Below are 14,984 nucleotides of genomic sequence, written 5' to 3'. Positions count from 1 at the left end.
TAAAGTAGAGTGTCATGTAGAATTGCTATGCATTTGTCAGCGAGTTATGTTTTTGAGTTTATGCATGACTCAACACGCTGTAACAGGAAATGTGATCAGTAATTAGTCTCCTTCATAGTCTGTATTCAAGCAATTCTTTATCTCAGTCTTGACAAGGGGTCATTAATATTCAACACAGTATAGCATTTACCTAACAACAGTAGTTGCTATGCCTCTTTGGAATGAGGGAGATCAGCACCCACCCTACTTGAGAAAAAATTACAAAACAAAGCTATGGGTCAATCCCTTTGACCGTATAAATAAGAGCCACAATAGATAGGGGATGAACATTGATCCGGTTGCCACTGATATCATTTTCTTCAACAGTCGTCAAGCCGGCTTAGCCCCTCAGACGTAAGTAGAATTGTTGTTTTCTAGTTAGCTTCAGCCATAGTTTATAGTAATAGTTTATAATTACGTTAAGTTTATAGTAAAGTTTATAGTTTCATGTAATCATAGACACCACTGCAATAGTGCCATACATGTATAAGCTACTCGGAAATGCTATAAACAGTTGATTAGACTTACACGAACTTTGTCTAGAGACATTGATAACGTACCATTTCTGGATATGCATTCGGAAATGGTGGTGGTGGAGAGTCGCATTCCTCTTCGAGTATGATTGGAATTGATACTAAATTTTAGCATGCTTTAGAAAGAGGTTGTAGTTAAACTATATTATAAAATTTAATGATTCACCAAAAGAATCAACCGCGCATTTCTTTATTTATATAAACCTTTATAACTACTAAAACACAATGTTACTAAATACAAAATATATCGTTAGTCTAGTTTTAGATAAATCTTCAAAAGCTTTCTCCTAATATTACAAAACTGCTGCATGATCTAGAAGTTTTTGTAATGAAGAGAATGAATAACTGTTAAATGATCTTTTAAACAATGAATACTACGGTAGCAAATGCGAAAGCAAATGGTTGCATCTGCACATAGCTGACCTCTGACCCTAAACTGTGATTTGATCAGAAGTAAAATACTGTTTATTACTGAGTTACAGTAAATCATCTAGAGCTAAGATGCGCTAACAGTATTAGTATAGTTAAGAGCTATTACCACACTGACTACTAGTTAACTTCAGACTTCATGTGAAATATAGGCTTCTTATGTACACGAGCTACAAAGAATCTAACCATCCTTATAAAGTGCACAATTTTGAAATACTATCTAGGCAATCAAAACAAATAAGTAGCAATATTTGTATCTCTTTTAGACAATATTGTATAATTTAAGATCAAGAAACAAGTCTATGAAACATGTAATAGTATATTAGACTAACAACAGTTCTGAAATTTGAGTAGTTATAAGATGCTTTTTATTGCTATTGCTATTCTAATGTGAAGTTTTTTCTTATCGTATACAAACTTAAACCATAACTGTCACGAACAACTTTTATTGTAGTTTCTAGGTAAATCAGACACGCTGATTCCGATTTTGTACTCAAAATAAAGATTAGTCCACTAACCTTCAAAGTCATTTAAGCTTTTTTAAAGCGTTTCAATATCCGTTTCGAAAACAACACAATCGGCATTACAAGCTCCGCCCATAAATATGTGACGAAACCTAGCTTTTTCAGAAACGGAAGTTAGTAAAGTTTGGTCCGATTTAGAATAATAGAGATGGGTGTCTTAAAACCCATTATTATCTAAATCCAGCCTGTAAAATAATTTCAGTTTTTTATGAAAGGGATATAAACTATTTAAAATTGCTCGCAGCTTGTTACATGACGTTTAAATGGGCTGGACGCCGAGAAAAATGAGCTCAAAAAGCGCGGTTTTATCACGAGCTAGCGTTGTTATCGCGCTTTTTAAATATGCAATGCTAAATAGCTTATCTACCTTTCAGAAAAGACTGATATTATTTTTAAAGCTGGATTTAGATATTAATAGATTTTAAAACAGCCATCTCTATAATTCTAAATCGGTCTAAACATCTCTACGTAACTTCTCTTCCTAAAAAGCTAGGTTACGTCAAGTATTTATGGGCGGAGCTTGTTATGCCGATTGTGTTGTTTTCGAGACCGATATTAAAACGCTATAAAAAATCCTTTATTACTCTGAAAGTTAGTGGCCTAATCTTTATTTTGATTACAAAATCGGAATCAGCATGTCTGATTTACCTAGTAAATACGATAAAAGTTGTTCGTGGCAGTTATGGTTTAAACTGGATCTATAATATGTACTTCGCTGTGGCACACAGCGAAGGAGATCTTTAGTTATGGTTACACACATTATTTGCACATTTGAGAACACAAACATGCAATATATTAGTATTGTAAATTTGTACAGAATTACGCCACAGAGTTATAGGACTGTCACAAAAAAGCTCCAATAAAATGTTCTTTGAAGATTTTTCAACATTTGAGTGCATCTGGGAGATGGCTGTAACATAAATACCAACTAATTGCGTGGGCTTTGCTAATCTCTTTTACAATTATATTGCTTGTTGTACTTTGAGACTTGCCTGTGAACTTCACTTGAAAATGTCAAACTGGCTGCTACACCTGCTTTGTTAAGGGGGTGCAATAGATATTAGAAAAATCGCTAGACAGTGGCTTGCCATGCTACCTGTAAGTTGATTAGCTATCACATTTATACAGGGGATGAGTGAGATAGGCCACAAAATGCTTGGCATTCACTTTGCTCCCTTGAAAGTTCCTCTCAAAAGAAGGATAGAGATGTTAGCTGTTGTTCAGTGGGTCATCTGCTACCTGTTTGTTGGCGCAGCATGCACCATCTTGTCAATTTGGCTATTTTTTACCAGGTTAGTCAGAGAACATTATCTTTTTATCTACTAGTTAACAATCATGGCTAAAAAGTAAACAGTTTATGCTCCAGCTGATGGGTTGAGGATAATATGTCAATACTTAATGGTAAGTAGGGTGGCTGGGTATGCCAAAAGTTTTTCACCACGGTATCTGCTAGCTGTGTGTGTTCACTATTTGTAGTAATATTTGCGCTGAAGGTATAGTCTAACGATATGTTTTATTAAAATGTTTTAGATTATACTTGTCTTACTTTTTAGTCATGAGAAAAATATCAGCAGCGTTCAGTTACTTAGAATTTGTAACACTGAAAATAAAAAAATGTGTCTGATGATAAATGCATTAGCCTAAGCTATTAAAGCAGTGCAAAAGAATTTTTAAATAGGCGATCTGTGTAATGCTGCCAATGATAACCTTTCTTGTTGCATAAATTGGTCTCTCTCTTGAAGACAGAATTTTAGTGGGTAAGCAAGATTTTGGTGAAAACGTTGGTGCCTTCATCATAACAGTTTTCAACTCTATTTGAATGCTGTAGAAAATTACCTCTGCAAACTAAATGTAGCTATTGCTTGTTATTGCGTTAAAACATGCCCTGAAAACTGATCTATCCTCTGCCTAGACTTTAATTAGCCTGGTTAGCTGATAGAGTGATAACGCTGTACTGTCACCTGCATCCATCATTGTTCAGAACTAATTAGGGGCAAGTTAGAGAGAGTTCAAGTGGCTGAATGTGTGAAATGAGTTGCCTGATTTAAAACATAAATGGTTGTTATCAGACAACAGATGACAAACAATTAAACTGGGAAAACTTGTTGAAGCAGTTTTAATTGACTACTAAATTAATTAGGATAAGTTGACAAATAGGTCTATGAGTAAATTTCTACCTCAGAAGTTTTATGACACCATCAACTAACACGACTCTCAAAAATCTGGTGACTCTGGTATCTTAGCAGCGCCGACGACGACCTTGGAAACCACAATGACCCTAGCGACCCTGACGACCCTCAATATGTTTTCAACTCTTTCAGCCCGTGCAAATCCCACAAATCTTACATTTTTGCAACTTTCACAGTTCTTCTGATTCTAATAACTGGCATGACTCTCACAATTCTGGCGACCCGGGTGAATCCCAGAAACACTGGTTACCTTGGCGAATCACAGCGATCTCGGTGACACTAGTCGCCCTCAAAACTCGTTCAACCAACATCACTTTTGTAGCTTTTATAACTTTTTTGATATTCAAAAATCTCACCACTTTTATAGCCTTTATACTTTTTCCAACTTTAATGATTTTCTCTTGAGTACGATAGGTAGATAAGTGGCACAAAATATCAATCAGTAAAACCTAATTTATCATGCAGTCTTATGAGCTGCTCGAAATCCCATTTCTCAAATGCTCTCTATATACACATGATCATCATTGATCTTTATTAATTGCTTTTTTATGCAAGTGTGGACTCACAATCATTCTTCTATATTGGAGCTCTGAGTAGTAGTGACCAGACAACTTACTGAGTGGACATCCAGGGCAAAAATTGTGTCACCTGAAAGTATATGAAAGCATTCATATTGTTCACAACAAAAGGAAGCAGCCAATCAACAAAAACACACAGAGAAGTCTAGTTGTTTTGTAGACAATTACGAGTTACCTATTGTAATAATTGTAATATACGCAATGCTAGCTGAATTGATTTTAATCTAAGAGCAAAGTTAAGCTTGGGTACTAGCACTGTACTACTAGATCATACGTGTAACCTAACCATCTTGAAATTTTGAATAAATTTATTTTTTATGGAACTTATATAAATAATAAACTTATCTCAGTTCCACGAAAAAAACTTTTTAATGGCTTAAATGTGAATTACATTGCTAATTCTAAGTAATGGCCATTAGTCTGTTGCGCCACATAAAGTTTTAACTATTTAAATAATCTAGTCTAGAATTTAATTATTGTTAAACATACAGTTTTCGGATCTAATTTTAGGCATCAATCTTCTACAGCCAAGTTATCAATTGATAAAACCAGTGTTAATATATTCATGATAGTATTAATGTTTAAAGAAGCAAAAAACATAGCAAATAGGTATTTGTAAAGTTAGCCATTATCTTAATTTTTGGTGTAGCTTTTGAATGCTTCTTAGAGGTATTCTTAAAAACCTGAATTAGATGTTACCCCTATCTACACTGTATGAGACTTCAACTAAATTTCAAACTGTTGTTTTTGCAAGGCTTTGCATTCCAGACTAATGGTAATGAAAAGTAAAAGAACGAAACAGTGTAACGATGTAAAAGTATAAGGGCCCAAGGTTATGAGATCATGAGGGTTTAAAGGATACATAAAGTTGCTAACGCAACCACAATTAACCATTAACTTAGAGATTAAAAAGTTAAAGATCAATGGCTTGATCAATGGCTATTTAAAAAAGGTCCACGATTTGAGAAAAAAATATACTATAAAACAAGTTATTGTAAACTCTTTTTGTGTTATTTTTCTGTTGCTTGTTTGATTCAAATAAGTATCTTTCTTTTGTTAACTTGACAAAATTTTTGTAAAAAGTTTTCTGTGATACAATCTACTTGCCTTATCAATACTGTTAGTACACAATAATATAAAGAAAGTTTCTTTATTCGACAGTGAGATCCTTGAGCCCTGCTAGCAACACTGAAAAACTATAACATGTTTTTGCAAATGCAAAAAATAGCAAACAGCGTACTGGGTGACATGTCTAGAAATGATCCATAAGATTGTTTACTAGTTACTCCTCTTATGTTTGACATTACAATCAACGTACCAGCTGCTTTACCTAATAAACAGTTTTGATCCCTGAAGTTGCGGTCAAAACTCATTAAATATCCACAGCTTATGGTTATACTAGTGTTATTAAACCTGGATTAATTTTTTTAGAAATATTTTTGCAAAGCTTCTTGCACAATTTTTAATCAGGAAGCTCTTTGAATCTACATACTAAAATCTCTGTTTTCTCACACATATTTGATCCTCTTCTATATTTGCTGATATAGTCTTACACAAGCATGTTAAGCTTTGTGCCAGATTTGAGAACAAGATCTGTGTACTTGCCATTTTTTGTTAATCCCTGATTCATTTACAATTTTTTCTAATCTTTGAGCATGTGTACTCTATTTCACACAAAAATCATTTACGTTCTTACATTAAAGCGAGTTATTAACAAAATTTGGAAAAAAACCTGCTGTCTGCTCGCATCCGTCATATGCACATTTGTGTAATATTGCTGTTGTTAGTTTTTTTAGCACTCAAAGTTTTTGTATGACCGATTTTAAGTTAGTGGCATTATTTACCTGATACTGACAGAACCATGTGAGGAAAAGATTCTTTTGAAACACCTTTGGAATGACTTGGTTATCTTGCTCACTACCCAACAATTACACTACTCATGAGATTGTTGGCTTAACAGGTTGTTGTTTTTACAACCAAGTAAAACTTTTGTTTATGACTGGTGTCAGGAGACCAGATTTTTAATAAGCTAACAAAGTACTAAAGGAAAGGCTGCCATGTCCCTACAAAAAAAAACAAGTTAATACATATTGACTTGTAGTTTATGAAATCTGCAATAGAAACTGGCTCATGTTATCATCCTGACCTGTTTAAAAGTCATTATTAGCTTACAGCTTCATAGTTTTTGTTATAATTGCTGACTTTTCAAAGGGTCTGTAAAATAAAGCAAACTTTGTAACAGGTTTAGCTGTTGTCTTTTATAATGTATATGATTTATTTATGTACCAAGTGCTAAAACTTAGCAAAAATGCTTTGTTGTAATCTAATATATTTTTTCTGTAGTTTATGGCCTGCCATGATTCTCTACACCTCGTGGTATATATACGACCGAAGAACACCATGTGAGGGCGGAAGACGAAGCCAGTTGGTACGCCACTCAGCTTTATGGAAACATTTTGCCAACTACTTTCCACTAAAGCTAGTAAAAGAGGTTGACCTTGATCCGAATCAGAACTACATTTTAGGCTGCCATCCACATGGGATATTCAGCACAAGCCATTTCGCAAACTTTGCTACGGAAGCTACAGGTTTCAGCGCACTCTTTCCAAACATTGTACCACATCTAATGGTGCTTGACGGCGGGTTTCGATTTCCACTTTTTAGAGAGTACTTCATGATGGCAGGTGAGTCTGGCATTGGTATTCTTGTGAAAGAGTAGTGTAATCACTGCTAATATCTATTCTAAAACCTCTAAAAAAAGCTAAGCTTTTAATTTTCTTCATCATCATAAAAGTGTTTTTAGTAAGACGGTGTACTTATATTAAAACCGAAAAAATGTGGTTGTCAGCTTTCCCATGGCTAAAGGTTTGCATACCAAAGAGCTTGAGTCTATTTTAGTGAACAAAAAGATGACTCCAAAAATTGCCCAGCAAAAGACTAACACATAATTGATGCATGCACACGCATAACTGAATATATCTATATGCAAATTAGGTGCTGTCAAGCATTTTTGTTCGAAGATGAAATTTGGTGGTCCAAAATCGTCATCGCTATCAAATTCAGATTTGATGATTTATCAATGCAGTCAACCTAAAAAAAATTTCATCTCATTTTACGCAATAAAAACTCGCAGTAACAAAATTGAGAACAAGAGAAATACATCTCCAACATTTTATATATAGCTCTTGTTTTGCAATGTTGATATTTATGAAGATTTGAAAAACCATTTTAGAAATTCTATTGCTGTTTCTTTGCTTTTTTTTTCTCGCTGTTTAGAGCTGTATCTATTGTAGCCGCTATTCTACTGTGGCTGTTTCAATAGGAATTTTTAGCCACAACAGCAATCAATGCTTTTTGGAACTATGAAACAAAAAGGCTGACTGATCTGCTAGAATGAACATTTATTTCAACTTACTTGCTGTCTAAATGACCCCGGCTTACGGGTTGCTCTGGTACATAAGATATGTGGAGGTGACAACATCCCTCAGTCAGACAATTGGTTATGTCTCTGCCTGGTGCAACTAAAAATATTTAGAAATTTAATGAAGTCAAAATAGGTATGCCAGTTTAACTGATTAAAAAGTATGTGCAAGATTTTTAGAAATTTTCTTAACAATGTTCATGTATCAACTGTGATAAAAAACAAACTAATTAATTTAAGTTTGTGATTTTATTGTTACAGTTAAAGGAGAAACTGTAATGACATAACAATATGCTTCTCATCACTATCTTTTTTGTATATACATGTATATTTGCAAACATTCAAATATATTTATTATAATTCAGTTTGACCATTATAGCTTTAAACATTATGTTTAACATTCTATTTAGCTTTTTGTTGTTTATTTCATATGAAATGACAAAACATCAGGATAGCTGATTTAATTTTAAATTAATTTAGCTAATTTAAACATAATGCTTAATATATAAAGGCCATAAAAGATTACGGTTTCCTTAAGCTATAATCTTTTTTAAATTGCTTCTTTTAAATATGTGACAACTAAGACAATAATAATAAAATAGCGTCAAAAAACTTTGTCATTTATAAAAATAAGATAATATGATAGGCTTTTATGATAGCCAGCTTTATTTGGCATAAAAATATATATCTGTACTGATGGTTTCTACTAAGAGTTATTAATGTACGAACAATCAGATCAAACAGATTTGAAAACATTTCAAGCAACTAAATGATTTCTAGAATAGTATTATGGTAGTTAGTTGAGCCATTATTGATCTGTACGATGAGCCACCAAGTTGAATCACATGGGTGTAAAACTCAGAATAACTTTTACATACTAATGTTTCAAAGTTCTATTTGTTTGTCAGCATGAGATTTATAATAAGAAGTAAGGCAATTACTGTTTATAGAGTGGGCAGTTAAAATCGTTGTTGATTCTGTTTGACATTGGCTATCTATTTCTTGTTTACCATTTTAGATAAAGTGTATTTGGCAAGGCTACAACCTTATTTTAGTTTTACAAAAGCTACCACGAATAAGCAAAACAAAACTGTCGACATTTAAGATATGCAAAATAATTATAGTCGACCTCGGGCAGTAAACCACACATTTTAGAATGTTTTACGATGGCAACTGTTACTTAGTTTTTATTATTAATAGGTATCTGCTAAATTTGTCTGAGTGAAACACTCTTTTGTTAAATTTTTTGACTTGTTTGAATTTGCAATGACACCAGGCTTAGCTTTGAAGTTTCAGTAATAGGATTCAAAGCGAATGTCTTTAGAGCTCACTGTGATTGGCTATCCCAAAGTTGCCACATTCAAATTCATGATTTAGACAAGCTTACATCTAGACTTGGCATGCTGTTTATTTTTATAGAATAATGATGCCACATGCAATACTTATATCGTTGCCAAAGTTTATCTAGATAAAATATATGCTATCCATAAAACCAGGTACTATTTTCGTATGCGATGCAAATCGTCAAAATCAAAATAAATACTTGATACGAATCATCAACTAACTTGATCTATGTTACTGTGCATACGTGTGCTAGGCAACCATATTAGATAAGAAGTCGCCAAAGTACATTATACTATTATTATCTACCTAAAGAATGTTTTAACAAAGTAGGATATCTGTGCTGAAAAGATTTTAAACTTTTGACCCCCTAGTTTGTTTACTACCAAAGTTCATAAGATAAAAATCGATTCGCGCTTCGAAACTTTGCTACAATAATTTGATTGATATGAGGCAGGCAGTTGGCTATTTTTAGATTGACACAAGTCAGCCGAGTAAACAGAAGTGTTAGTAATTTAATTGGGGCTTTGATAAGCTTTGATTTAAATCTTGATAAAAGAGCATTTTACAAAATAAACAAGAGCAGAGGTAAAGTGAAAATTCCATTCTCTACTTCAAGCTGGTTTGCACTGTTTCTATATGTCGGCGCTGATTACACAATGCTTTGGTGATTGTCTGTGATAACCTTGTCAACACTTTCACAAACCACCCGCATTTACATCAGGAAATAGTCTGCGTCATGGTGCTTTCATAAAATGCTAGTCCCGCAGCAACTGTCATGAAAGAAAATGTAGATTAAGTAATCTGCTGCAGCCAATCACAATCACCAAAGTGGCTCAAATTGCACAGGCGGTTGAGGCTCGGCAAACTATCGAGAAAGTTGGACATCTGCAATATTTTTTGATGAATCTGCTTTCATTGATGATGCATTCAATTTACAGTGCACATTAGTCAATGATTAATTGCCGAGATGACAACTCCAACATATGGCAATATAACGTGAACTAGCATTCATGTTACTTTCAGATTTCCTAGTCGGATGTCTCTGCAATTAAAGCACTTTGAGAAGCATTCAGATTTCAATCGTGTGTACCCTTCAAAAGTTTTGGGTAGTTACAGTAGTTTTTACTTTGGCTAAGGTACCTGAGAGTGGATGATAACTGATAACTGAGTTGGGTAGAATCTGGTAACGATAGATAAGGTCGTGCATGTAAAGGCTTCCTTAAAAGTCATAGCCTGAGATCTTTATAATCATTCTGATGTTTGTAGAACAAGATAACTGAACGCTCCCTCTAACATATGCGTATGGAACAGGCTCAAAAGTAGTTCATTAGATTTGTTTACAGGCCATTGATAGGGTAATTACTGTATCAGTCCCATGTAGAGAGTAACTCTAACTTTCTACATCAGGGTGAAATTTATAAAAGGTTTATCCTTTAACCAATTAGTATTTGATATTGTTTTTATGTTTACATAATTTAGTGGTTAGTGCACAACATGATCCCCTACAAGGTCAGTGGTTTGAGTCACACAAGAGCTATCGGTTGTGTTAGTAAGAGCATCTAATCACAGTAGCTTCTTTGCTATTTTATTCTAAAGTCTGTAGACCGCTTCAATAGAGGCACCGCATGACTTTCTAGCAAAAGTTTTTACTTGTAATAAACTCATGAAGGTGTGAATATGCTCATATAAATATCACTCTAGAGTACACGTTGGGAACTAGAATAACCTGATAAGATAACTCCAATTTAAAGTACTGTGTCACCTGATTAGATTGAATGTGTTTAATGGTGTTTATTTTAAAGTTTTCCAGTGTTCCGGTTTCCGATGTTGCTGGTTTTGTGCCTTTTAGTTTTCTTGCTTCATAAAAAATGTTCAGGTCAACTTTTTAATTGGTTTTACAATGTATAACGCTTTGGTTGCTGTGAGTCTGGTTTCATTTGAAACATCTCATGCTCTTTTGAGATTAAAACAATTAAACTATGTTTTTAGGATTCTGCAGCAGCAAGAAATCAAGTCTTGAATACTTAATGACCAAAGAGACAGGAGGAAATGCTGCCTGCGTGGTGGTTGGTGGAGCCATCGAGTCCCTCGAAGCGAAAAGTGGAAACTTTCGGCTCATTCTTGCAAACAAAAAGGGTTTCATTAAATCTGCTTTAAGAACAGGGTAAGTCTATTGTAAGATAATATAAAGATGACACATGAAATTTTGTAAAATTGCTTATTTTAGTTTCATCTTCGCATGAAATAAAGCTATTTCTCATTTTCTTTTACTCATTTTTTGTTGTTTATAAAGTTTGAATATTCAGTTTGCTGACAGAAACTTTGTTAGCTGCATTCATCCTGACAGTTAAGAACAAAGATAAAGCATTACATAAAAAATTCACTGGTACCAATAAGGAACAAGCTTTTAGAAATCACAATGAGAAAACACTATTAAAACCATGAAACTGCTATTATTGCAATAAATCTTTCATTGCAGTCATAAATCATTAATGGCAATTTGCAAACAATCATTAAATTTGAACTAAATGCAGTTTTAAAACTTGTAAATCTTTTCAAAAGTTCATGAAACTTCATCATAGCTAAGTAAATAAGGGAATAAAATTTTGAATATTAATTTGCTCATACCATAAAACTGTAATTTAATGCAAACTTGATAGATTGTATCTTCACATCTATAAAGAGTTGTAATAGTGAAAAGACTAAACCTACTTGCCAAGGGTAAATAACATGTTCACCATAGTTGGTTGTCACTGATTGAATATTCTCTAACATTCAGGGCAAGCTTAGTGCCTGTCTATAGCTTTGGAGAGAATGACCTTTACTCTCAAGTGACCAATGATAAAATGGTGCGCCTCCAAAAATGGCTGACAAAGAAAATGGGATTCACTGTTCCTTTAGCTTATGGAAGAGGCATTTTCAACTACTCCTTTGGAATTCTTCCTCAAAGAAAGCCTGTAGACAGCATTGGTATGGCAGAACCTTCATATATTTCTATTTTATGATTTCCGGTTGTCATAGAAGTGTTAAAAGCTAAAAATTGGCCAGTAAGTTGAGAATTGTTGACTAACTTTAGGATAGTTCAGAATGTGAAAAACAAATTTTTGGTGCAATTAAATACAAAACAATAAATACAAGTTCTGAGACGTCCATTCATAGACTTTCTGAGAACGTCTATGTTATAAGGATTTTACATTATACGAACACTAAAATACATGTAAATTGCCTAATCCATTTCTAGATCTTTCCAAACTTACCACAATGGCCCTTTGAAAAAAGAAAGAAAAATATACCTAACTTTTTAGTTTAATGACTCCACAGTAGCTGCGGTATTATTGGTTTGTATCGATAACTGTTCTCTTGTTTCGTATTGCTTTCGTAATTGGCTTAAAGTCCATGATTAAGATAATTTTATATTAATTTAACATAGACAGATTGACAGTGCATACACCTCCAGGGTCAATTTTGTTTTACATTCTCATTTTTTGTGTCAACAGAAAGGTCTATGCTAAAAAGAAAATAGAGAAAAAAGTTGGATATTTCTTAAATAATGTAAAAGAAAATTATATAGTTGCTACGATAAAGTGCCGTCCACCTTTCAGGCTGTCCGGTGTCAGGGTTCGAAATTAATATAAAATATAGCTTTCATCGAGACTCCAACTCATGATATTAAGATTGGTAGACCTACACTCTAACACCTGCACTTATCAACTACCTTTGGTATTTCTGATTAATTTGGCAGCCATTTCTCTTCACTTTATAAGTTCACCTGTTGGCCTTTCATGCGAACGAGACTGTCATTGTACTAGGATATATAATATCGATATGCTTACACTATCATTTCTCTCACATTGCAGCGCGAGAGAAACCTTTTTTAAAAGTTAGCCATTGGATTTCATTATCACAATTGAGTTTGAGAACTCGCATTGGCTTGATGTTTAGCATTATGTGGAATGTTTTCCTTTATGTGGAATTTCATACATAATACGATGCAAAACTTTACATCAAGGAAAATTTACGTAAAAGGCAGTTTAGGTTTTAAGGACATCTGCTGAACTTTAATACAGGATATAAATTGTAATTTAAATAATTCTAGGAATTTTTTGAGTTACAACTATTAATAAAGATTATCCAATAGAATCATGACAATTTAGGATTGCTACTTGATCCTAGTTAGTATGTGAAAAGCAACTGTGAACTAATAAAAAAGCCATAAATGCTATTGCGAAACGAATATTCGACTGATGTAGCATGTTACGAGATTACTCATGCCTTTGCCACCTGCACCGTCGTATCTACAAAAAAAAGTTTTCTAACTGTAGAATATCATCACACAACCAATATTTTGTTGTTTTTTATCTTTGCAAAAGAACGTGAAGATTATTTGGTAAGCTATTGTTGGTTTGTCATTATCTAATATCATTAACCATTTGCGGATGCACAACAATAAATTATGTTTATTTCTCTGATCTTCTTTTATTTTTTATAATGAATCATTTTTATTGCGCAAGGAGATTTACAAAAGTTGTGCTTGAACTTTTGTGATTCAGTCAGAACAACAAGAAAAAAACAAAAAGGTATGCGCCATTAGTATATGCTCATATATCAGCTCTGCTTCAAATATGGTTGCTTGTTGGAATCTCTCATATTCTCCTTCGATCGAAGGCTCTTGAATGAGCTGAATAAACTTTACGTATTTCTGAACCTATGCTGCCTAAAAAGCTGGAGCTGATTATCCCATATATCTAACTCTTAAAATCATACGCAAAAATCTCAAACAAAGTTATTGAGCACACCAGACAAATATTTTGCCGGTCTCACATTTAAAACATTCATATGCCACAATAATTTTCATTTTTAAATACTATTTATTTTTAATGTTACTATTTTTTAGACAGGCAGGTTTGCTTTCATTACTATACAATTTTGATTTGATTCGGCAGGTGAAATAAAGTTGAGATTGAGTTAAAATCAAACCTTCAATTCAAATGAAAGTATGCTTAATTATATTTTCTGTAGTGGGTGTGCCAATACCAGTAACAAAGAAAGAGAACCCGAGCCAAGAGGATATTGACAATCTTCATGCTCTATACATGCAAGGGCTACACGATCTGTTTGAAAGACACAAGCATACTTACAGTATACCTCCTACTGTGCATCTAGAACTGATTTGATTTCCTGATTAATATTTTTCACAATTTATACTCAATTTTGTGCAGAAATTCGAAATTCAATAGATTTTTTCATTATAAGTTATTTAAGTTTTATAGCTGAAAATAAAAGTGCATGTTTAACTCTATAATGCATGGTATAAAAGTTTGCATTATATAAAATGTTACTTTAATTTTTTAATTTGATATTATGGTAGTTATTAACATGGTGATGTTTATTATGGCTTGTTAGTATTAGTTTTTTTGATTATAAGCTTTTTGGAAATAGATTCACTAAGTATAATATTTGAATATCTAAAAAATTTTAATAAAAAAAATCTAGTTGAAAAGGCAAAATAAAAGAATTTCTAGATTACACATAGTTCAATGGTTGAAAATTTAACTTGCTGAAAATTACAAAATATTAAAGCGAGTAAAATCACTTTCTTTTTAATTGTTTCCAATCTGAGAACTTGGTCTGTTCTAGATTGGGTCCCATCACTCGGATAATGCAAATATTTAAAGTGGAACATTTTTTCCCTTTTTCCTTAGGTGTGCCATGGGTTAAGCAGGATGTATTAGACGTTTAATATATTTTAGGCGGTGAAATAAAAAACAAGAATATGCACCTTCATAGCTTATGAATTTTATTAAAACTTCAAAGGGAGTAATTTTAAAAATTATTAAGGCACAGAAAAACTCTTCATAAGCTATTGCTGACCGCATGCGTAAAGGTTAGTATAGTTTTTGACCTTAATGCTGTCATGACAGTGATAT

The 14,984-nt window shown here is 33.2% G+C and overlaps 1 protein-coding gene across 1 annotated transcript; it reads left to right on the top strand.

The window, feature by feature from the left end:
* The first annotated feature begins 313 nt into the window (after positions 1-313).
* On the top strand, positions 314-14,294 carry LOC137406166 (2-acylglycerol O-acyltransferase 2-A-like). The gene is made up of 6 exons (XM_068092699.1): positions 314-393; positions 2,654-2,817; positions 6,636-6,976; positions 11,047-11,221; positions 11,837-12,027; positions 14,077-14,294. Exons 2-6 carry the CDS (start codon positions 2,657-2,659, stop codon positions 14,229-14,231), a joined length of 1,023 nt encoding a protein of 340 aa, XP_067948800.1. The 5' UTR covers positions 314-393; positions 2,654-2,656; the 3' UTR covers positions 14,232-14,294.
* Positions 14,295-14,984: the final 690 nt, after the last annotated feature.

Source organism: Watersipora subatra, chromosome 10, assembly GCF_963576615.1.
Source record: "Watersipora subatra chromosome 10, tzWatSuba1.1, whole genome shotgun sequence".
Classification (NCBI taxonomy): Eukaryota; Metazoa; Bryozoa; class Gymnolaemata; order Cheilostomatida; family Watersiporidae; genus Watersipora; species Watersipora subatra.
Note: the sequence above shows the minus strand (reverse complement) of the source record. Positions and strands in the feature narration are given on the sequence as shown.